The sequence below is a fragment of the Lottia gigantea genome, assembly GCF_000327385.1.
Source record: "Lottia gigantea unplaced genomic scaffold LOTGIsca_80, whole genome shotgun sequence".
Taxonomy (NCBI): domain Eukaryota; kingdom Metazoa; phylum Mollusca; class Gastropoda; family Lottiidae; genus Lottia; species Lottia gigantea.
This window is the reverse complement of record NW_008710663.1, coordinates 1,159,751-1,184,074: the sequence shown is the minus strand read 5'-3', so window position 1 is coordinate 1,184,074 and position 24,324 is coordinate 1,159,751. Positions and strand designations below refer to the sequence as shown.

The 24,324-nt window shown below is 32.3% G+C and overlaps 1 protein-coding gene across 1 annotated transcript in view; it reads left to right on the top strand.

The window, feature by feature from the left end:
* Nucleotides 1–24,324, top strand: part of LOTGIDRAFT_168952 (hypothetical protein) — a gene marked incomplete at both ends in the record, with an annotated part of 29,812 nt that overhangs the window by 2,489 nt on the left and 2,999 nt on the right. The window contains 33 exons of the mRNA XM_009067235.1: nt 11,487–11,669; nt 12,016–12,226; nt 13,199–13,364; nt 13,618–14,103; nt 14,239–14,289; nt 14,992–15,054; nt 15,252–15,326; nt 15,521–15,589; nt 15,781–15,891; nt 16,187–16,240; nt 16,857–16,910; nt 17,055–17,108; nt 17,365–17,418; nt 17,622–17,720; nt 17,973–18,071; nt 18,410–18,508; nt 18,799–18,843; nt 19,047–19,100; nt 19,448–19,492; nt 19,763–19,870; nt 20,187–20,240; nt 20,531–20,584; nt 20,862–20,915; nt 21,184–21,228; nt 21,490–21,642; nt 21,927–21,980; nt 22,211–22,264; nt 22,565–22,618; nt 22,824–22,877; nt 23,170–23,259; nt 23,486–23,539; nt 23,841–23,894; nt 24,171–24,278. Coding sequence (XP_009065483.1) covers nt 11,487–11,669; nt 12,016–12,226; nt 13,199–13,364; nt 13,618–14,103; nt 14,239–14,289; nt 14,992–15,054; nt 15,252–15,326; nt 15,521–15,589; nt 15,781–15,891; nt 16,187–16,240; nt 16,857–16,910; nt 17,055–17,108; nt 17,365–17,418; nt 17,622–17,720; nt 17,973–18,071; nt 18,410–18,508; nt 18,799–18,843; nt 19,047–19,100; nt 19,448–19,492; nt 19,763–19,870; nt 20,187–20,240; nt 20,531–20,584; nt 20,862–20,915; nt 21,184–21,228; nt 21,490–21,642; nt 21,927–21,980; nt 22,211–22,264; nt 22,565–22,618; nt 22,824–22,877; nt 23,170–23,259; nt 23,486–23,539; nt 23,841–23,894; nt 24,171–24,278 — 3,062 coding nt within the window. The remainder of the gene's footprint in view (nt 1–11,486; nt 11,670–12,015; nt 12,227–13,198; nt 13,365–13,617; nt 14,104–14,238; nt 14,290–14,991; nt 15,055–15,251; nt 15,327–15,520; nt 15,590–15,780; nt 15,892–16,186; nt 16,241–16,856; nt 16,911–17,054; nt 17,109–17,364; nt 17,419–17,621; nt 17,721–17,972; nt 18,072–18,409; nt 18,509–18,798; nt 18,844–19,046; nt 19,101–19,447; nt 19,493–19,762; nt 19,871–20,186; nt 20,241–20,530; nt 20,585–20,861; nt 20,916–21,183; nt 21,229–21,489; nt 21,643–21,926; nt 21,981–22,210; nt 22,265–22,564; nt 22,619–22,823; nt 22,878–23,169; nt 23,260–23,485; nt 23,540–23,840; nt 23,895–24,170; nt 24,279–24,324) is intronic.

Below are 24,324 nucleotides of genomic sequence, written 5' to 3'. Positions count from 1 at the left end.
TCTGAGGTATGAAAAAACAGTGATCTGAGATATGAAAACAGTGATTTGAGATATGAAACAGTGATCTGAGGTATGAAAGACAGTGATCTGAGATATGAAAACAGTGATCTGATCAGAAAGACGGTGATCTGAGGTATGAAAACAGTGATCTGAGATATGAAAGACAGTGATTTGAGAAAAGATAGTGATCTTGACAGTGATATGAAATCTTAACGAAATCTGATTTGTGGTATGAAAACAGTGATTTGAGATATGAAAACAGTGATCTGAGGTATGAAAGACAGTGATCTGAGATATGAAAACAGTGATCTGAGGTATGAAAGACATTGATCTGAGGTATGAAAACAGTGATTTGTGGTATGAAAACAGTGATCTGAGATATGATAACAGTGATCTGAGGTCTGAAAGACACTGATCTGAGGTATGAAAACTGATTTGTGGTATGAAAACAGTGATCTGAGGTATGATAACAGTGATCTGAGGTCTGAAAGACGGTGATCTGAGTATGAAAACAGTGATCTGAGATATGAAAGACAGTGATTTGAGAAAAGATAGTGATCTTGACAGTGATCTGAAGTCTTAACGACGGTGATCTGAAAGACAGTCATCTGAGGTGTAAGATGCAGTCATCTGTATGTAAGAGACAGGGATTTGAGAAGTCATTATTCTTTTTTCTCAAATTAATAGGAAAAGAAGTACGTAAAACTCCATTCATTTCATTTCAAGTTAATAATTGTATATGAACAATGGTTGTTCATTATGAAAAATAAATGGTCTGATATCATCACCCCCAAAGCTCAATGGCTTTAATTTTTGTTTCACAGAGTTCAAGTTGCACATAAAATGCACATACCAAAAAACATCTTGACAAATTTCTCACATCTACAGAGTTGGATTTGCAGTCAAGGATACAATAGCACAATTATTGAAATATTTCTCCATCAAGATATGATCTTGTAAAGTTTACACACTAAGATGACTGCTCAGTGAAGTTTATTGCTCTATAAGATTTATTCAGAATAACTGTAATAAGTTTCCTGTGTTGTTAAAGGGATTGTAAAAAAGTTTTCTAAACCTTTTATGTGAATTGGGGACACTGATATCATCAATTTGCAAATTCTAATTTTCAGTTAGAAATCTGTGGTTGCGATTCAACTCTACTCTATGATGTCACTAGCACAAAGGTCCTTAAATATAATTTTTTTTATCAGCTTTTGTGATACTGATTTCAGTGCTTTGATTTTAGTTAAGCTACCAGATAATCATTTGCACTCATGAGGATAAACCTTAAAAAGAAATCTTTGACGTGACATGACAATAAATAAAATCAAGTTTTTCATAAAATAAGGACCAATGTGATGCTGCCTCCATTTTTAATCGTTTGGCCATATGATCTTGGTTGTATAGCACGTAAATAAATTAAATGATGCCATTAATGGATCGGAAGGACTTAAAAACAAAACTTTTCTAAAGAAAATGTGCAATGCACCTGCTATGAAATTTAAGTTGGGCTTAGCTTCCAGGCAATAGATAATAAATTTAACGTGAAGTATTTAGGATATTTTACCTCCTAGAATAATTTACAGATGGTTTGATTTGCTGTTATATAAATATTTATAAATAAAGATTTATATCTTATGTTATAGTGTTAATAATTCCCACAACAAGACAGGGCTATTGGTGAATGAGTCAAGACAATAATCATAACAATTTCAAACTATCACTTTGATTTCATCTTGTGATAACTTGACAGACTTCAACTGTTTGTTTATAAAGTTTGATTGGAATGGCTATATTTCATTAAATAGCATTATGAAATGTAAGAAAGGGCTATATGGACTGCAAGTGTGATGCTTGAATAACAATTGTTCTTCTGTTACTATTATGCTTTGTATTTGTGATTTTCAATTTGTATTGTTATCAATTTTCATTTGTACTATTAATTTGTATGATGTTCTTATACTTGTTATTTTTATGTATTGCCTTGGACCAGAATTATATTGATATTTTCTAGTGATAGGCCTACTGATTATTGAATAACAAAACCTAAGTGTTTAGCTTTTCCTCATTCAATACAGTAATACTACATTGAAACTCTCAAATTATTATATCATAGAATTAGGTACACATTGAAAATTTAGACAAATGAAATATATCTTTAGATGTAATATAATTTTGAGGATAAAGAGTTATCAATAATCAAGTCTAATTATATTCAGTTATCTTGTTTTAATCAGATTCACTGGATGCATGGTGAGAAGGGGTGTGCAATATATTCACAATTATATCGAATATGTTACATAATTGCACTTGAAGTAGACTAGAAGTTCTAGTTCAGTGTAAGAGGTACTTAGTACAGTAATGTTGTTAAAAGTAACTTGTAGAAGTATGCCATAAGATAACCTCTGAAGTTGAAATTGCTCTAGATTTGATATTTTTAGATAAGTAGATTATGTCAGTAGAATCTTTAAACCTGACAGTTCACTAATTTCTCTTTACGCCCTACAGATGTTTGATATCTTGAGAATTTTTTATAGGCTGTTAGTTTCATGATATCTTGGCCATTAAATTCCAAAGTACAAATTTTGTTAACCTCAGTTTTGATAAAAGCTATCTAGAAATCTTTGTCCCAATCTTGTTTTTCTGTATGCAAGTTGTTGCATCTTCAACCGTTAAAGAGATGGCTTTGGTCCAAAATTCATAAAATAGTATGTCAAACTATTAAAAAACATGAAACACTGTGCCATTTGATTTCATCATTTGTATTATTGATGGCTAAATTCAGAAATCAAGAACAAGCTCTCTTGAAGGCTCTACATCAACACACTTAAAGAATTTAATGAACATACATTCGGTGCATTTAAGAGATACTTCGTTCAAACCACAGAAATCAATAGTGTCAACCTACTGTTGTTCAAGGTAATCTGTAAATACCATGGTTCACTATTTCTTGGAGGTTGATTTGGGCTTTGGATATATGTAAATATTCTTCAGAAGTTTGGAAATGGCATAATTCCTTTAAAAATTCCTCTCACTGAAAATTGAAGTACTAGAAATTTGTTCATCTAGTTGTTTAAGATCTAAAATATGAAATATATTGTTTGATAATTGGTAATCCAGTCCTTAAGAAGGTTCTCATTTCGGCAGGTGTGAACACTATTATAGATTAGCCTAGCCAAACAATTCCTGTTTCTGAGACCAAGGTAAGATTAATCTCTGATGGCCTCTGCCATGTCTGTAATTATGATTTTACTCCTACAAGAATTTCAGGTTACACATATTGTGGCATTAGAATGAGGTCACAATCCAGACTAGTGTGTCTGTTGTCAAAACAGGAATTTAACAGGAAATACCAACGTGTAGTTTCCGCAGTCTGTTTAGGACAATTGTAGATATATTTTGGTTTACTTCCACATTTTCTCTAAGAGGTTTTGGAAGTCATATACCATTTATTATGGAATATGGAAAATATCAGATTTCAAATGACCCAAGACAGCTTGTGACAAACTTTTAACCTGATAGTGTGCTCTTCTCTTATGGAATTTCTCCTCAATACCAGGTCAGTAACCTCACACTTATGATGAATTATGAAATTGGTTTAGGTCAAACTTGGAAATGACAGACTCTGAAAGCAACTGGAAATCCAATACCTGGCAAACACCATCAGAATCTAAACAGTCACTGATTTAAGTTAAAGTCTTTGAATGGCATTTAGCAATTGTGAGTACGATATATAGACACAGCTTTATGTTAAAGTTTATACAACGTTTCGACGTGTTTCCCCCGTCGTCCTCAGGCACATAATGAGAAGAAGTGATGGGCAAACTATATATACATTAATGCTTATTATTAAGAACACACAAGAGATAAATGGTTTATTGATACATTACATTAAATTTTAACAGGTACAATAAGAGGTATATAATTCTTAAAATAACATACAGGCTGATTAAGTAATATAATTGAAATAAAGTAAATGAATTAAAAAAGATTAATTGAAGATTAAATAAACAACTATTGCTAGTATTGGAGTCTTTTATTAATAGAAACTACATTGTTCATATAACTAACTATGCTTAAAGTTGGAAATTGTTTTTTAAATACATTTATGAATATGAATAATAAACTTATCAACTTGTAATTATTCATATCCATAAATGTATTTAATAAACAATTTCCAACTCTTATTGTTAAAATTTAATGTAATGTATCAATAAACCATTTATCTCTTGTATGTTCTAATAATAAGCATTAATGTATATATAGTTTGCCCATCACTTCTTCTCATTATGTGCCTGAGGACGACGGGGGAAACACGTCGTAACGTTGCATAAAACTTTAACCAGTGATTGTTGTTCCATAAAACTGTGTCTATATATGATTTAAGTTAGTTTGAGCCTACTCATAACCAAAAAATACCATTAAGTTGCCATCAGTTGATCAAAAGTTGGATCTGGTCATTGAGCTGAGCTGTCAGAATCTAGCTGATCTGATAAGCTGCTTTGAATTGTCAGTGGACCTAATCCTTCCTAATGCACCATCAGAAGTAGAATAGCTTCTGTAAGTTAATCTGGATTTTTGGGATTGAAATAGGTCTTGGGATAAATAACTTGTATTCTGTTGACAGTAAATATATGAGGTCTGTTATATTCAACAACTGAGGGTTCCAGCAGAAAAATAAATGTGTATCCAAGTTTTATAACAAAATTGTAGTATAGCCCAGGCAGTCAAAGAATGTAGGTTATTCTCAACATTATGTTCTGTTAAGATAATTGATAAAACTTTTCTTTCTAATTTGAATATTCATTTAACACTTAATGTTGTTATTCTAAACAGTTCACTCTCCCCATAAATTATCATTTAATCATTCTACTTGTTGAAATATTAATAACTATGGACTTTATCTTAACTGGGTGGGTGATGTACTTTGAAGAACAATCTAAAGCCAAAACGCACACGACAGATTTTCATTGTTCTGTGACAAAAGTGGGTTGTGTGTTGCTTGAATTCTGAACAAATGTTTTGAGTCTTGTGCATTTTGAATCTTATGGTCACATGAAAAACAAGTCATGTGACAAAGTCCATTGTGTGTCATAACAATTTTTTTTGTTTTTAACAGACAAAACTCCATCGTCTGTGCCAACAATATGATTCATTATTATTGTGATTGTTGTAATGATGTAATAATATTATTAGCCAGAGGTAGTTGAGTCAGAGAAGCTAGGGTCGACTTAATCTTTCTTTATGGACTGAGGAACTTTGTAAGGTCTTCCTTCATCACATGAAGATCTCACTTTATGACAGCAGAGTTTAGCTTTATGCATGAGGATCTAACTTCCTTTATGTCAGGATATCACTTTATGATGCAAGGATCTTCCTTCATGACAAAATGATCTTTCTTCATGCCATAATGATCTGATCTTTCCTGCGACTGACTTACTAAATGAATTGTTTCTAAAAATCACAGTCTTTAAAACTTGACATCAGCATCTGTAATAACATGACTTAAGATGTATCTACACCTATATGATTCTATTTACTAATTTAAGAAAGACAAAAATGACCTATTTCCAAGGGAATATTATTGACACCAGTACATGTACAGGAAGAAAACCTGGTTTCTCTACAGCAGATTAAGAACCATTTATAGACCAGTACATCTGGCAACCAAATAACATGAAGAAATCAAAGAAATATGGAAACCATGTGAAGAAAAAATGTTAGTGGTCACCTCCCCGATAATTCAAACGGCAAAATCATTTTACGTGAATGGAAGTCAATGAATGAAAACATAACATAAGAGCTTCCAGATGTGGTTGTTGACTGTTCAAATTTCATGTTGATATTTTCCATTGTCACATATACTGGTACATTTGAATACAAAGGAAACCGGGTCAGTGTTCAACCTACAGGTCTGCATGTACGAAACGTATTCCTTATTTGATGTCACATTAGAAATGTATATACCATTTAGAATGCATTCAGGGTCAAGTTGTCCGAAAGCACCATATTTTGACCACCTTTTTATTTTATTAGAGAAAAAGATTGGTTAAGCGATCTATTATCCCTGATTATCAGTGAGCTTAATATATTTTGCTCTACCGAGTCATCCTCAGTGTACTCTAATAGAGTTGAGAGTTGGAAAAAAGGCTCTTGTAAATTGCCAATTGTTTCCAATATAGCTTCTTCTAGAGCATCTGTAAGGTTATTAGCCAGTTGAATGAAGGCTGTCAAAATCTCGACTACTAAATAATCAAACAACTGGGAACCAAACCGGACCTAACAGAATAAACAGCCAACAGGTGCTCCATTGATCTCCATTGGATCATTAGATTGAAAACTTTCCAACCACATGGGATCAATGACAAAATCTAAACTTGGACACCCCCACTTCTCTTCTTCTTTGTCACACCTTTTTTTTTAAATCACAAATTTTAGCCGAATTGCATCATAAAATTCAGTCCTCTATGATTGTCATTATAGCACAGTAGCTCTTTTAACATTGTGGCTATTAAAAGGATTGTAAAAAGGGTTTCTAAGCTTCTTATGTGTATCGGAAGCAATGATAGTCAGACATATTTGGTTCTTGCAATTATTAGCAGATTTTGCAATAGTCATAATGCGTTTAATTTTAGAAATACAGACATTTGACTGGAATGGTGCAAATCAAGGCTATCAGTGTCCCTATTTCACTTTACACAAGTTTGACTATCGCTTTAAGTTAAAAAAAGATGGATACAGTATGGTATCTATGAAGACTAACATTTAAACAAATCATATGTCACGTTGCACTTGACATTACACCAGACAAAAAACATTAGAAAAGGAATCAGTCAGACATTTTGAGACTGGATGGGATGGTAGGGTTATCAATGGCTATCAATGATGAGAAAAATATAAAGTGTTGTGAACCTAATTAACTCTACTGTATTCCTCGCTGATAGACATTCCACACACACCAACATTCACATTGATTATGTCTCAGATAAAGATACATATCAGTTATCTATGTAGACATATATCAAAGAGAAGATGCATGTGTATTTTGTTGATTTGTATCTTTCAACTATTGGCATCAGTGGTTGTAGTCAAAACATTTTCTTCTGTGATTTCGAATATGTTCTTGCAGGCTTCAATTTGTGCTGTTACACACAGCCTGTATCACATTTGAAAATCAAAAACACCATATTCTGACATCCATTTTCTCTATGATTAAGCTAGAAATAGTTGTATCTATAGTATTAATATTTTATTATATTATTTAAGATGTCATTAACTAGATCAATCTGGTGTCTACTACCAGAACATTTACAATTGCAACGGAATTGCTGTGTTGATTAGTCAAAACAGAAATTAGGTGTGACTAATTGCTAAATGGTGTTGATCCACTTTAGCTAAACATGGAACTATAGTATCATATAAAACTGTAAAAAATATTTTGTGTCATATGGTTCAAATTCTACTAAAGGTTTGTAAAAGCCAGCTCGACCTGCTAAAAAAAATTCTATGAGTTTTTTTGTCAAGCGTGCACATAAACAAAGGTGGATAGAAACTTGCCAGTACATAGAAACTCAATTATGGATAACAAATCTTAAATATGCAGTCTTTCAAACATGTAGTCGACATTTCATACTAATGGCTTATAAAATACCAGACTTACTCCCACTATCTCTCTAGATTATATATATATGTGTTTTATCAGAGAAAGACAACATACTCTATAAAGCTGCACACTCTGTCATAAATTTGCTGAACATGCAAAATATGAATCTAAATGTATATGGAGTTTAAGTGTAAAATTTTTCTGGTTACAGAGATATAATGGAGCTAATTTGGTTTTTATTATTTACATTTAAAGAAATTTTATGTTTATTTTGTAAAATATGGGGATTCCAAAGTTGGCATCTGCAATTTATTTTTTGCTTAAAGTAACACTTCCAGTATTAAGTAGCTTTCACAGAATTAGAAATGGTGAATTTTGTTTCTTAAAACTATCAATTGCATCATTGACAAAGGTTCAGTTTGAAGAATATTCATTATTGTTTTATCTTACATGCACATTTTGCTCCTTTGTCTATGGATTTGTTTGTATAAAGTATATTAATTTACATAATAGGATTAGGGAAGATGGAGGGGTTCGCTTAAAGAATCTATCTGATACTGAGATTTCGTTGATGAAAGTAATGCTTTTAAGCACTTAAATAGAATTCCATGAACATTCCCTATCATTTAGGACAGACACTGAGTTTGAAAGAGTGTTAAAAGCTTGTGACACTATTTGCTTGGTTAGGTAGAAAAATGACGGACATAAAAATGATGATAGATTGGAAAAGGACCAGATGATAATAAAATCACTGAGAACCTGAGATAATAGTATAAAATATGTAGATGTTCCTTTCATTATTTTTCAAGTTTAATTAATATATTGACACTCATGGTCCACATCAGAAAATCATTGTGGTCTGAGAACGGTTCTTCAGTTGTAGTGTAAATGAAAAGCATTCTCAGAATGGTTATCCGTGGAATTCTTCTTGAGAAAGTGAAATTAACCCTTGTAGTCACTGTGATGTAATCTAAGACATCTAAATGTAATTATTTCACTGAATAAGGACAAACTTCCAAATGGAAAAGATGAAGTTCGCTTGTGAGGCATGCGCAGTGAAGCGTTACCGTTTACACATTACACCAATTTATTGATTCCATTTTGAGAACTGTTCCAATACCACCTCACTGAGGTGGGCCAGAATTGAAATGGTTCTCAGAATGCTCGAATTATCCGTTAAATAAATAACATAATATGTATAACATAACAAAACCTGAATAACTTAACATAATATGTATAACATAACATGACCTGAATAACTTAATATAATATATATATAACATAACATAAAATAAGAACGTAAGAATAGTATATTTTCTGAAGTATTTTCATTGTTCACCTCTTTTGAAGTTATTTTAGTGTATCTTTAAAACAGATTTTTATCTCAAAAATATCTCAACTAACTCTTTCTCAAATAAAGATAGAGTTACAAGATTTATGTTCAATGTTTTTTTTTTTTTACTTAATTCCTTATATTTAAAACATCTGACTTGAGATTTCATTGAATAACAGACACTGACACAAAATGCATAATTTAGCCGAAATTGTTGTACACACTGTGTTTAAAACTATTCAATTCTGCATTTCACTAGTTTTTGTTAAGATTTATATATGAACTTAACAGTTTTGTTTGAAAGGCACATAATTGAATTGAAGACATTAGGATAGATTTTTAAAATGTCACTGACTATATTTTCCTGCATGTTGCAGACCAATTACATTGTTTGTTTGTTTAAAACTTGCTGAATTCTTAAAGTATTGTTATTCAAACTCATCATAATCGTTTGCAAACTGTGAGATATTTTTTTATAAGTCACAAAATTATCCTTATTTCTTTTTAAAATCACAAAATTATATTCATGACCTTTTTATAAGGTCACAAAATCATCTTTGTGTATGTTATGAGGTCACAAAACTATACTCATGTATTTAATAAGATCACAAAATTTTAATTCATGTATTTTATAAGGTCACAAAATTATAATTCATATATGTTATAAGGTCACAAAACTATACTTATGTATTTTATAAGATCACAAAATTAGAATTCATGTATTTTATAAGGTTACAAAACTATACTTATGTATTTTATAAGGTCACAAAATTATAATTCTTGTATTTTATAAGGTCACAAAATTATAATTCATATATGTTATAAGATCACAAAACTATACTTCATGTATTTTATAAGGTCACAAAATGATAATTCATGTATGTTATAAGGTCACAAAACTATACTTATGTATTTTATAAGATCACAAAATTATAATTCATGTATTTTATAAGGCCACAAAATTATACTTACGTATTTTATAAGGTCACAAAATTATAATTCATGTATGTTATAAGGTCACAAAATTATATTTATGTATTTAATAAGATCACAAAATTTTAATTCATGTATTTTATAAGGTCACAAAATTATAATTCATATATGTTATAAGGTCACAAAACTATACTTATGTATTTTATAAGATCACAAAATTATAATTCATGTATTTTATAAGGTTACAAAACTATACTTATGTATTTTATAAGGTCACAAAATTATAATTCTTGTATTTTATAAGGTCACAAAACTATACTTATGTATTTTATAAGGTCACAAAATTATAATTCATATATGTTATAAGGTCACAAAACTATACTTATGTATTTTATAAGATCACAAAACTATAATTCATGTATTTTATAAGGTCACAAAATTATACTTATGTATTTTATAAGGTCACAAAATTATAATTCTTGTATTTTATAAGGTCACAAAATGATAATTCATGTATGTTATAAGGTCACAAAACTATACTTATGTACTTTATAAGATCACAAAACTATACTTATGTATTTTATAAGGTCACAAAATGATAATTCATGTATGTTATAAGGTCACAAAACTATACTTATGTATTTTAATAGATCACAAAATTATACTTCATGTATTTTATAAGGCCACAAAATTATACTTACATATTTTATAAGGTCACAAAATTATAATTCATGTATGTTATAAGGTCACAAAATTATATTTATGTATTTAATAAGATCACAAAATTATAAACCATGTTTGTTATAAGGTCACAAAATTATAATTCATGTATTTAATAAGGTCACAAAATTGTCCTCATGTATTTTATAAGATCACAAAATTATCCTCATGTATTTTATAAGGTCACAAAGTTATACTCATGTGTACAAAATTATACTTATGCATTTGATAAGATCACAAAATTATACTCATGTATTTTATAAGATCACAAAATTATACTCATGTATTTTATAAGATCACAAAATTATACTCATGTATTTTATAATGTCACAAGCTGAATTCAGAAGTTGATGAGTTTGAATATGAAAATATTTTTTTTCAAGGCATTTTCTAATAAGTCACTTTGACACAACCAAATGAGAACTGAATGGCTTTTGAATGTGAAAAGGTCATGAAAGTTTTGACATACCGGTAATGGTTGTATGAGGCATTGACAAATGGTAATCTATAATTGGATCTGCTATGTCTGTGGATGTATATCTTAATAATAATATATTTTTTGGTATATAGATTAGGCCAGGCCTGTTTACAATTTAGCCCTTGAACAAAACAACAAACAAACAAACAAATAAAACAATATGTGGGTGCAAAATGTAGAAATTAAAATTGGGGTGAACAAAATCTGATATCTTCCTTCTTATGATTAAAAAAAAAAATTGGCAGTTAAAATGAAAAGTAGACAGAAGATTTCATCACATGTTGATTTTCTTTCAGAATATCATTAACAAAATTGGACCTTAGTATTTAAGGCATCTTGTGTCTGGTTGTTTTTTTACAGAGATATTCTCAGGAATATTAGCGCTTACTCTATACTATATATGTATTTTTATTTTTTAGGAAGTGTTGATTTATTAGATGCTGTTAGAATAAGAAATGCTAGTGGTGTATCAAGCGAGGAAGGTTTTTGTTACGATAGATCTCGAACGTCTGGAGGTCCTCGAGATGAAACAAATCCTGATGTAGCTTATAGGATCTCAGAAGAATCAGATCTTAGTGTTCCTTTAAGAGATGCATTTGTAGGTATGTATCTGAAAACTGAGTTTTCATATTGTTTTAGTATTCATCATTGCATTCGGACATTTGTACCAGTGGGGGGACAGGGAGGCTTGAAAAATGGTTTACCCCCAATAAACATTTTTTTGCCCCTTTATATCTGCCAGAATTCACAATTCAATTTTTTTTTTAATTTCTTGAGTGAGATCCCACAGACCTGCCATATTTTGAACTCAACAGGAAAAGGCAACCTATTTTATTCCTCATTCTTCTAGGTAATTTAGGCTAATTAAATCCCCAAAATTTGACAAACATGTAACTGAATGGTGCTATAGTATGCCAACTTACAACATGTTTTACTCTATGATTTCAGATGGATTTCCTGAAGATTTTTCTATTATTGCTACAATACGTCCAGATGAAGGTGTCCGAGGAAAATTATTTTCTATTTTAAAAGATGTTACTGGTGACGAAGTATTGTCTTTCAGTACTGGCAAAAAACCTAAATTTCATTATTCTGGGTCCAATAGAAAACCAGGGCCTGGTAAATCACCTGTATTTGATGTACCCTTTAATGATGGTTTGTAAGTATGGAACTTTCTTTTTGATCATAGTTCAGGCCAGAGACGTATTGTTTTGAGACACTTAAATCAAGGTTGAAAACGCAAATTTCGTGATCCATTGTTCTGTATTCAATATGGCTCATACATGTATAAGGCCTATTGGGTGTTTATTATTATGTCATGTGCTTGGTTACACTGGAATAATGCAGCGATTTCTTCTAATCTTAAATAAATCATTTTTTCAACATATCCAGTCCCAATATATCGGTAAAGGAAATCAATTTCAAGAGTCAAGAAGTTTGTCTCTGGATCAGCTGATGCTACTATCTTTGTAGAAGTGATGATCCAAACTTGTTATCCTTGTGAAATGTATGACACTCTTTCAAACAATGTCTTTAATAAAAAGTTTCTATGAAATTTGCAACTATATGCACATAAAGCTTTAAGGGCAATTGCTTTATATAATAAGTAGGAACTAGCATGAAGTCACTAATAGCCCCATGTGACTGTGACCAATTGTGATCTTACGCCAACTTAAAATGTATGAAAACGTGAGAAAGCTTTCCATTAAAGTTACAAATTCTGCAACAGTCTCTATCAACCTATGACATATGCTATTATCTTGCATTATCAAGACATGTTTCTAATAAAATATATGGGCCAAGTGCTCTTCATTTTTATTGCGTTTATGGAAGTGTTACAACACTTGTGTAAAGACAATCTGATGCCGTGGCTATCTCAACGGTGATTATTGGTGACAATGGGACCTCACATGCGGTATCTGGCGCTTCTATCATGCTTATACCATGCTGATAGCGACCCTAGCATGCTCCATCACCATATTAGCTAAGTAAGGACGCCTTTCCAGTGTGATAGGATCTAACTCAGCTGTTAGTTCATGACAGAGAAGTTTGGGGTTGTTGTGGGATTATTTGACTAGTTGTTACTTTAGTAAGAAACAAATCACCTTGAAATGATTTCTGTGTTTTTCAGTTGGCATCGTGTAGCTATTAGTGTAAAAGGAAATTCAGTAACATTGGTTCATAATTGTATTCAGCAAGCATCTGTCAACTTAGAAAGATCGATACCTGCAAAATTTCCCAGAGATGGTATGATCTTTGTTGGTGGAAATGTTTTTTCTGAGGGAAAAAGCTTTACTGTAAGTAATAGTTTTCATGGAAACAAAAAGAAAGTATTTCTTGAATCTCTCAACACTTTCTCCAAAGAATTCATTCATCCCTCTAGCACCTAGTGCCAAAGAAAACTTACCTAGCTAGTTTTGGACTGTTGCTTTAAACATAGTTTAAAGTAAATCAGATTAAGATCCATTCAGCACTCTGGCAAAGTGAATAAGATTGGTGATTTCTTCTCGTTAAAACAATTTTTGTGTTAACATTAATTTTGAATTATAGGGTGATGTTCAAGATTTATATATAATACCTGATCCAGGAGCAGCTTTTGAACATTGTGAATATTACACTCCCGACTGTGATTACCCTTTTTCTACCTTTGGTGCTGGTGGTTATTATGAGAATGGTTATGAATCTGGCGGTGCAGGCGGAGCTGGTGGTGAGGGTGGTTTCTTTGTAAATGGAAGTAGTGGTGGTTCTTGGGGTGCTGGTGGTGCTGGAGGTGCTGGAGGAGGTTTTGGTGCACGAGGTGGAGGTGCTGAAGGAGGTGGATATGGAGAAGGAGGTGGATATGGAGAAGGAGGTTCCTATGGTGAAGGAGGTTCTTATGGCGAAGGAGGTGCCTATGGGGCTGGTGGAGCAGGAGGTGGTGGAGCTGAAGGTGCCTTTGGAGCTGGTGGTGGTGGTGGTAGTAGTTCCTATGGAGCTGGTGGTGCTGGTGGTTCTTACGGAGCTGGTGGTGCTTATGGTGGAGCAGGTGGTAGAAGGGTGAGTAGGGTGCTTTGACAAAAATTGTTTGCATTTCCATTGTTCAATTTTAAGCATATTGGTGCTGCATTAGTCATGAAGTTGTAGTCATACATGTAGTTGTCGTCACTATTATGATTAATTTTGAAATTGTAGGAACATTATGAATACAGTTCTGGAGAATTAACAGACTTTGCATATAGATTTGTAAGTTAAAACTTTACTTTTTACTATAACATGTGGTGTACACAATTTTGAAACTTCAAATGTGCTTATTTCCATGTGATATCTACTCAGTTTGTGTGGGCTTCTGGTATAACCTTTGATGGTGGTTCAAAGACAGCTCTTAAAGGTTAAACACCTAAAAAAAATTTGAGACACAATATATACTCTATTAGTTCCTGCAAACTAACAGCACAATAACAATTTTCTTTTAAATCACAAACCACGATTAGGCCTATAAGAATAATGCATTTCGTCTAGAAGCAGGGTATAGTCCAATGAATTTTGAATCTCTTAGGCAGTTATTTTAGCTGATCCATGATTTATGAATTAACAATACCCTGTTTCAGTTAGGTTTTCTGAAGTAATTGAAGGTTATCAGACTTTCATTTTCTGTTATCAGGATCAGAACTATGTGTTGCAATCATTTCAATAACTTGATGAGATTTTAAGAAGTATAAAACAACTCTCCTTTATATTTCTAATGGCAACAAGAAATTGGCCTTGATTTCTACAATGTATTGTTTTAAGAATAATGTATAAAGTGTGGGTGTAACTATATTATACCATGTTATTCTACTGACTCAATATCTACATATGGCCTTTAGAAATTAGATTAAAAACTTTAATTCCTGCATTCCAATACTATATTGTATATATAAATGTATTTTTTTGATTGTATTGTAGGGTCCCCCAGGTCCACCCGGAGGTAGAGGTCCACCTGGACCCCCTGGTCCTAAAGGAGGAGTGGTATGTTATTATTTTCTAACATTTTTTTTATTTGTTCCATTACTATGAAAGCTTATTCTCATAAGATTCAAACATATTATATTTGAATGTAGTTTTGATGGAAGTATTAAAGCATACTGTGTATGACATTTCTTTTCTATATATATTTTTCTCTATTTCATTATACTTAGCTGTACTGTTTATTGATCATATTTTAGGGTATTCCTGGAAGAGATGGTACTCATGGTGCTAATGGTTTACCTGGAGCACCTGGTCATGTCTTTGTAATTCCTGTAAGTAAATCTTGACTGAAATGGGTTTTCTCAATCCTTAAAAGTTAACTTCTCTGATATTTTATCAGCAGATCTAATGTCTAATTATTGTCTTATGTTTATTTTTGTGTAACTTTCTGACTGTTTCCTTATAATAAATTTACATTTCTTATGTGACTTTACGACCTAATCATGTTATATTGTTGTCTTTACAGTTAAATAATGACCAAAAATCTGGTGCCAGCCAAGCTCAAGCTTTCCGTAATATGCTCAGTCAACATATGGTAGGTTCATATTTACAGTTTCTCTTTACGCTCATAGTGTCCTACATGTTTTACCATGCTATCAATAATTTTATTCTGTTTTTATGGTTTCTTGAACAGTTTTGAAAACAGGTTCTGACTTCAAAAGGACCTGAAACTGAATTAAGGGTATCTACCATTTTTATGGTTATTAAAATATTGTGTAATTTCAGCTTGCTATGAGAGGAGCACCAGGTGCTATGGGTATGACTGGTTTACCTGGTAGAGGTGGAGCTGCTGGTATTGATGGTGAAAAGGGTGAAAGTGGTAATCCTGGTGAACAGGTAAAGACATAAAAAGATTATAACTAAAAAAAATCATGGACCATTCCTTTATGAGGGGGTTTTCATGACATTGTCACTTAATACCTATAGGCTTGTAGGTTGTAGGTAATGTTTTTGCTGCTTTGGTAAGGTCGTAAATTCTGTAGCAAATAGAGGATATCTTTGAGTTTTCACTGATTGGAATACCATTGAATGCTGAAATTATCATTGTCTATTATGTGCATTGGAAACTCTTGCCAAAATTGTAGATGTTATCAAATGACTAACAGTAACATCTATATATTTTATTTTATAGGGTATCATTGGTCCAATTGGTATGCCTGGTATGCCAGGACCTGCTGGAAAGAGGGTAAGTAGACATACAAATGATCTATTATGCCTGAAAAGTAAAATCACTAGGTGACTCCTGTTTCACAATACATCTTTATATCTGGATTATCTTTAACATATTGATTTTAACATTGAAGATAAACTTTGATACAGACTTTTTGTGAAACAAGATCTTCTATACGATGTATCTTACCTAACTCAACAATAGTGGTGACCAGATCCTATATTTACCAAAGACACTGATATTTGTTTATGTAATATGATGTTTATATAATGTTTATATATAATGTTTATATGATATGATGTTTTAATAATGTTTATATGATATGATGTTTTAATATTGTTTATATATAATGTTTATATGATATGATGTTTTAATATTGTTTATATATAATGTTTATATAATATGATGTTTATATAATGTTTATATATAATGTTTATATGATATGATGTTTTAATATTGTTTATATATATTGTTTATATGATATGATGTTTTAATATTGTTTATATATAATGTTTATATGATATGATGTTTTAATATTGTTTATATATATTGTTTATATGATATGATGTTTATATGATATGATGTTTATATGATATGATATTTTAATAATGTTTATATATAATGTTTATAGGGTAGATCTGGTATGGATGGTGACAGAGGTCCAGTTGGTGAACCTGGTAGTAAGGTATTACACTTTTCTTATTTTACGACATTAATAGCTTCCAAAAGGTCATTCAGATAACAGTTCATTCAAGTCTGTTTTCCCTGTGTCAATTACTAATGTCCACTAAGGCTGCTGAACAAAATAATAAATTTGTTTTTTTTGTAGGGTTTACCTGGTTTCCCTGGTATGCCTGGTTTACCTGGAGAGAAGGGTCATAGAGTAAGTACATTTTTTTTTATCTTCAATGATTTTGGACACAAATCAGCTTAAAAGTTATAGTGGATTTACAAAATAATAATGAAATAAAGGGCACAACTCTCTGGGATTTAATATGAAAGGGATTTTATCAGATATAAAATCTGGCCAGAATAATGAGAAGAAGTTACTCAGGTAAACATGTTATAGGATTTCCGGAAGACCTGTTGAATGTAGTGGAATTATTTGTTTATTCTAAAAATATTTTTCATCTTTTCAGGGCCACCCTGGACAACCTGGTCCATCAGGACCTCCTGGACATGATGGTGAACAGGTAAATATTATAATATTATTTTTTATGAAGATTGACCATGTCATGCATGAGAATTATTGTCATGAAAATTGAATATAAATATATGATATTAAAACAGTTGAAAATTGAAAAAGATTTACAAAATGCCACTGGCAAACTTTCCATCTTTTCACACTATCGGTATTGTCCATAGTCTGATTGAATGTTTCTCTTATCTTTATCAGGGTGATCCTGGAGAGCAAGGACCTATGGGTGCCCCTGGTGAGATGGGCTTGAGAGGTTTTATGGGACCAAGAGGTCGAGTTGGTGCTGTTGGACCACCTGTAAGTATTGGTGACTTGCAACATTTGATGGTATGATGTGAAATCAGATTTAACATGAGTATGGTAAAAGGTTGTGTCAGTATCATGACACCAGTCCAATGTGTGGTGTGGACATCTTTAAAGCCTATGCAGGATACTTTCTTTTAGTATTTGGACCAAGTATCAGTATCCAAATGAGATACCTTCAGACATGGGTTTCATACAAAAGTTTATACAATACACTTGTGATTTGTGATTTCCTCTCTATTATAGGGAATGCCTGGTTCTGAGGGATCAGTTGGACCTAAAGGTAATCAAGGTAATGTTGGAGCACCTGGTGCCCCTGGACAAGCAGGAAACGCTGGACCACCTGTAAGTATATATAACTATTTTTGTTTTGGTTAATGACCACATATTTAAATATACTGGACAGAATATATGACATTGACCAAAAAGATATGTCATGGAGCCTAATCCAATTGAAGAAAGACACACTATTTACATTATAAATTCTAATAAAGAGGAGACATGGCACATCTCTATAAAAAATCATTGATCAAAGATAAGTCGTTAAACTTAATCCATTGAACAGTAGCAATGAATCTTATCATTTTGGATAGACGACACCCAACTGAAATAAATATAGTATGACTACTTCAGGTAATGATTGCACTTGAGAGAAATTGTTTACTCTTCTTGATTTATTTTAGGGACCATCTGGTGGAGTAGGACCTTTAGGACCACCTGGTATTCCTGGAGCTCAAGGTAAACCTGGATTACCTGGAATGCCTGGACCAGTTGGACCCATTGTAAGTTTTTTTTTAAATAAAATTTTGGTAGTAAATCATCACAGATTGTGAGACTGTATCAGACAAATAACAAAACATGTTGGGGCCAGCCTACCCTTCCATTGTCTAAATAACAAGACTAGAGTTATTCAGATCTTGTTTTAATGACTGAATGAGTTGTTCTCACTTTTAATCAGAAAAGGATTTTTACTGAATGTTGATTCTGAAAAGATCTTGATTTAAACAGTGAACTCTATGTTCTTAAATCATTTATTGAAATAATTGATGACTTGTTTATCTGAATTCTACAGGGTATGTCTGGTAATCCTGGAGAAGCTGGTGCCAAGGGAGACACAGTAAGTAATGTATTCTGGTGGATAATTGGGGATAAAATTTCAAATATGAGATATTAATCTGGTTTTGTCTAAGGAGTCCCTAAATTCATTGATTGATGGAGCTGACTTAAAGTTGTTTAAGCGTTAGAATAATTTAATTCCTATAAATGGAAGATTAATAGTAAAACATGAGAAGTTAATCTATATTTTCAATTGTTATCTAGGGACCTAGAGGTATAAATGGTATTGTTGGCTATCCTGGATCTAGAGGTGTCAAGGTGAGTTAGCTTTTAAATTTCATCATAAATACATAAATTGTTGTGGGAGGAGATACGTAACTTGGAAATCAGCAGTAACAATGAAGTGTACCAATTAGTCTTAATCATTTAAAACACATTTCTGCGTCTATGGATACGCTCAACTACCAAACCAACAATACCAAAACATTCAACTGATTCAAATCCAACTTTTGATTACTTTCAATAACTACCTGGTCTGTTATAAACCAGCTTCTGTTTGAAGTGGATGTAAACTTGTCATCTACCAACCACAATATTGATATGAAATCAGTATTCGATTTAATATTGAAAGATTTGTATGTGATATTTGATATTCTGTATTGCAGGGTGATTCTGGACCTCGAGGACCATTAGGTGATAAAGGTGGCAAGGTGAGTTGAACAACATTACTTTCGTAAATGCTTGGTATTCATTTGTTTCCTTACTGCCTATACTGCCTTTGTTGTTGACTTGATCATGACTATGTACATTTCTAAATCATTGTGAACAATAAAACTCAGAAGTAGTATACCATAAAATAGTGTTCTGTTATTTGATAAATGATACAATTATAATGATACTATTTATGTGAAAAACAGAAGTCATTATTCACTCAGATTTGTCGGTATGATTTGTAGCTACGGTATATTTTCACTTTTTAGGGTAATCCTGGATTAGATGGTGATCGTGGTGATGTTGGATCTAAAGGTGATAAGGGTCCTAAAGGTGTCAGAGGTTTACCTGGTATTGAAGGTATTGAAGGAGCTAAGGTAAGGAATAGACAAACTACTGTGTCATCAATAGAAGCTAATGTATTCATAGCTGGCCGGATTAGATTGTAACATTTCGATAAAGTAATGCCACAAAAGCATAGACACAGGAATGTTAGTGTAACTGGGATAGTTATATGATTGCTTGTGTCAATGAAGTATTTAAAGGGTAAATAAGTGAGCCAGATTTAAAGGGCAATCCACATTTTGTCAATGTTACTTTAATGGGAAGATGGGGAATGTGCCCCTTTATATTAGTTGATATACCATTTAGATAGACAATGATATATATGTCTAATATTTATTGTTTTTATAGGGAGATTATGGACCTCCTGGTGAAGTTGGTTTACCTGGAGCTCCTGGTGAAAAGGTAAGACAAGATTGTGACTAATGGATTGTGGTTTGGATTGGTACAAGTTGCCTTTCTCTTTAAGATTTGAGATAGTATATAATTTTAACCTAATGTTTCAAATGTTTATGGGTCAGTTGAAATGAAAATGTGAAAATTCCGATGAGAAAGCTTTGGCAAACTGTCTAATAGAAAAGATTCATTTTTGAATGCAGTCTAAAAGACCTTGCTAAGATTCTTTACAATGATTAACTTTTATTGATAAAGAAGTTGATGGTCAATTGTTTATGCAAAATTTTGTTTTATTGTAGGGTCGTATTGGTATACCTGGTTTCCCTGGCTATCCTGGGCCTGTTGGTGAAAAGGTAATCATTAGTCTTTAAAATCATCTTTAAGTTCCCAGTTAAAGCTTTCAAAGTTTATTAAATACCATATCCATAGAAAGATATTCACACACATTGTGGTAATTGCATTTGTAGTACAAATATACTATGTTATGTACACCTATGCTAAGCTCCATGAGCAATATGGACATGTGCAGTTTGCCCTTTATATATCATTGTGGTAGCCTTTATCTGTCCACAACTTGTATTTGTAATAGGAATATTGGTGTTATTAATTCAATATGCTAAATATTTCTAGGGTGAAAGAGGAAGAAATGGCAGACGTGGTAGAAGAGGTGCCCGTGGTAAATCAGTAAGTATCAGCAATGACATCAGAATGATAACAGATGTTTTAAACTTTTAATGAATGAATATCAAATATGCCCAGTACACATCTGTAGGCTACAGTGCATTGTCAAATGTCATGCTATGCTATGACTTGTGCAGTTTATACATTTGTAATACTTATTATTACTGTGCTGCTAGTCTACTATCCTGGTGAAACTGCATGTATATTTGAAGTTGAATGTTTATTTTATTAATCTTTTTGATTTATGAATAAACTGTATTTTATCTTCCAGGGTTTAGTTGGTCCCATGGGTGAACGAGGTGAACTTGGACCTAGAGTAAGTATTTTTTGTCAAAGGAACACAGCTTATGTTTTAAAGTGCTGATTTGGGTTTTGTTTTCACTACCATTACTCTAAAGTATTCTTGGAGCGGTGGTTTGTTTACTCCAATGTCGTCTGCACAGCAATACAATATATTTCTGTTTAAGTCTGGAACAACCAAAGTTGAAAATCTGACATCCTATTGTCAAATAGAAGAAATAATTTTTTTTTACAAATATTTCAAAAGACTTGAACTCATGATGACATTTTTTAACAGGGCCAGAGAGGTGACAGAGGTAAACAAGGTATACCTGGTCCCCCTGGTGTTAAGGGTGATATTGGTAATCCTGGTCCACCTGGATTTGCTGGTGAAGCTGGTATTCAAGGTCCTCCTGGACCACAAGGTGTTTCTGGGCCTGTTGGTGCTGCTGTAAGTAACCTATTAATCACTATTCCATTGGGATCCTTATCTTCCAAACTTGAAAAGTTTTATGAGACTAATTTACTGTTAAATGAGACTGATTGGTATGCAGAATACATTTGTGTGTCAGAACTAATAAAATACCCCCAAACCCCATAAATTGTTGTTTTGAATATAAACTTGTGTATGAAACATGTTGCTTTTTACTCAGTACATTCAAAATGGAAGCCATTTGACAGATTTGATGAGGCTTTTCTGTATAACTAAAATAAATATTTATGTCTATATTATAGGGTTTACCTGGTAAAGATGGACTCCCTGGTAACCCTGGAGATAGAGGAGAGGCTGTAAGTATTTCTTATAAATCCATTTGAAACCATGCGGCATCTTGCATCTCTTCTGTAAGATTCAGAAATATTGGAATATATACCCAAACTGAAACCAACTATCTCAATTGAGGATTTTATTCCAAAATGTGTATAAAGCATTTATCAATTGAAAATAAGGAATAAAAGAATAGATTTTGTAGTCCTGTCTTTTATTATTACTTAAATGATGAAATGTTATTATATTTTAGGGTATACCTGGTAACCCTGGCCCTGGTGGACCTGTTGGTGTAATGGGACCCCCAGTAAGTATTACTATCTTACCTTGAATTTTGATAAATATGTTACATCAAAAAAGAAAAGTCTAATTACTCCTTTATTATATTTGTTATGGGTCTAAGGTTAAATCCTAGCATATGTAAAGAAAGTAGCTTAGGATTTTTCAATTTGGATTCTCGCTGTCAGTTTTCCAGACCATATAGGCTAACAAAGCACCTTGCATCTGGTCTGGCAAAATTGCCCTCAATGAATACTTAGTTCATTAAGGATCAAATAAGTAGTTTGTAGAATTATTGTACCAATAAAGATGATTGTTTTGATTGTAGGGACCATCTGGTGAACCTGGTCCATCTGGTGATAGAGGAGCACCTGGAATGCCTGTAAGTATATTCTTGATACATAAATTTCTGTTCTCTTAAAAAAAGGACCACTAGAGCATAATATTCACAGTTCTTTTGTATATTATCATCAAGTCGTCTCTGGTAAGGGTATGCTAATAACACGTAAGGGTCCATGGGCAATGTTCTTAACATGACAAGGACAGATTACAACAGTTGTTACATATGTATCTTGGTTAAATTTTAGGGTATTCCTGGTGAAATGGGTCTTCCTGGTACAGAAGGTAAACAAGGAGAAACTGTAAGTATTACTTCATTAAAATTTGATTTCATATCTTGTTTTCTAAGCTTACAATTTGGAGAGAGGTAATATCGGTTTAGCCTGTTCTCAAATACTTTTCATATTGTATGATTGAATATTTATATTTCATGTTCCTTGGTACTTTACCTGTTGTGTACAATACTGATATCTTGTTTATGTCATAAATTGGAATATAATTGAAATGATGTCTTTTTAGAATTTTATTTTAAATATTAGTCAAGAATTCCAATTTCAGTACATATACATTATGATGTATGTCTTATATATTTAGGGTCCTGCTGGTCCGATGGGTGTACCTGGTCCACCTGGAGGTAGAGGTGGTATTGGTAATCCTGGTGATCGTGGTTATCCTGGTCCACCTGTAAGTGTTATTATATTACTATCAATCCGGTCTTAACATCATTATTCACTATCAATATATTTATATTTCGCTAAGTTTCTATGGATAGTTTGCTGAAAATGATAGAAAATGCTAGCTGTTAGTGTTGGTATCAGTAAAATCATATGTGTCCATTGATGGAATTGCTCAGAAACTTATAAGTGAAGTCAAATGATCTTTCAGAATGTAATTTTTTGGGGTTTTTTAGGGTAAAGATGGTGAAAGAGGTGATGCTGGAGGACCTGGACCTACTGGTCCACCTGTAAGTTATATTTTTATTATACAGTTACTTGATGACCAGCTTGTAATTATTGACATCTTTTCATAGAAATAATCCAACTTGGATGTTCCTTACTTCCTTAATTGGGTAGGTTTTTGAAGAAAACAGTAAAGTTCATGTCCATCAGTTTTTTTTTTGTGAAGTTTGATTACATGAGTCAGTTTTATAGATTTTTATACATAATCATGATAAAAACTTGATAAAGAGAGTTTGGAATCTCAGATGTATAATAATTTAACAGCCCCGATACAGTGAATTAATGTTTTGACTATGTCTATTATAGGGAGAGAAGGGATCTCAAGGTGAACCTGGAATAGCTGGTCCTCCTGGTATAATTGTAAGTAACTTACTCCTTTATACTTCTTCACCATGCTATATTAATCAACACATAGTCTCCTTTTTAAAAACGCCATTGTATTATGTATAGCTGTTCTATACTTTTGTTTCTCTGTATTATTAGAGACTATGGACTCCTGCTTTTTCCATTCCATGAAAATTTATTCATATCAGGAGTGCCCTTGAAACTACAGAGATCTTGTATCTCAAATCCACTTTGTTAATCATTCTAATTTGTAAGAAAACCATGATAATTGTGTATCTGTTCTATTTTTAGGGAGGTCCTGGATTACCTGGTCCACAAGGTAAAAGAGGAGCTAAAGGAGATTCTGGTAGAGAAGGTGTTGCTGGAGAACCTGGTCCACCAGGACCACAAGGTCCAAGAGTAAGATGATTGATTATCAGACTTTTTACAAGATATATATATATAG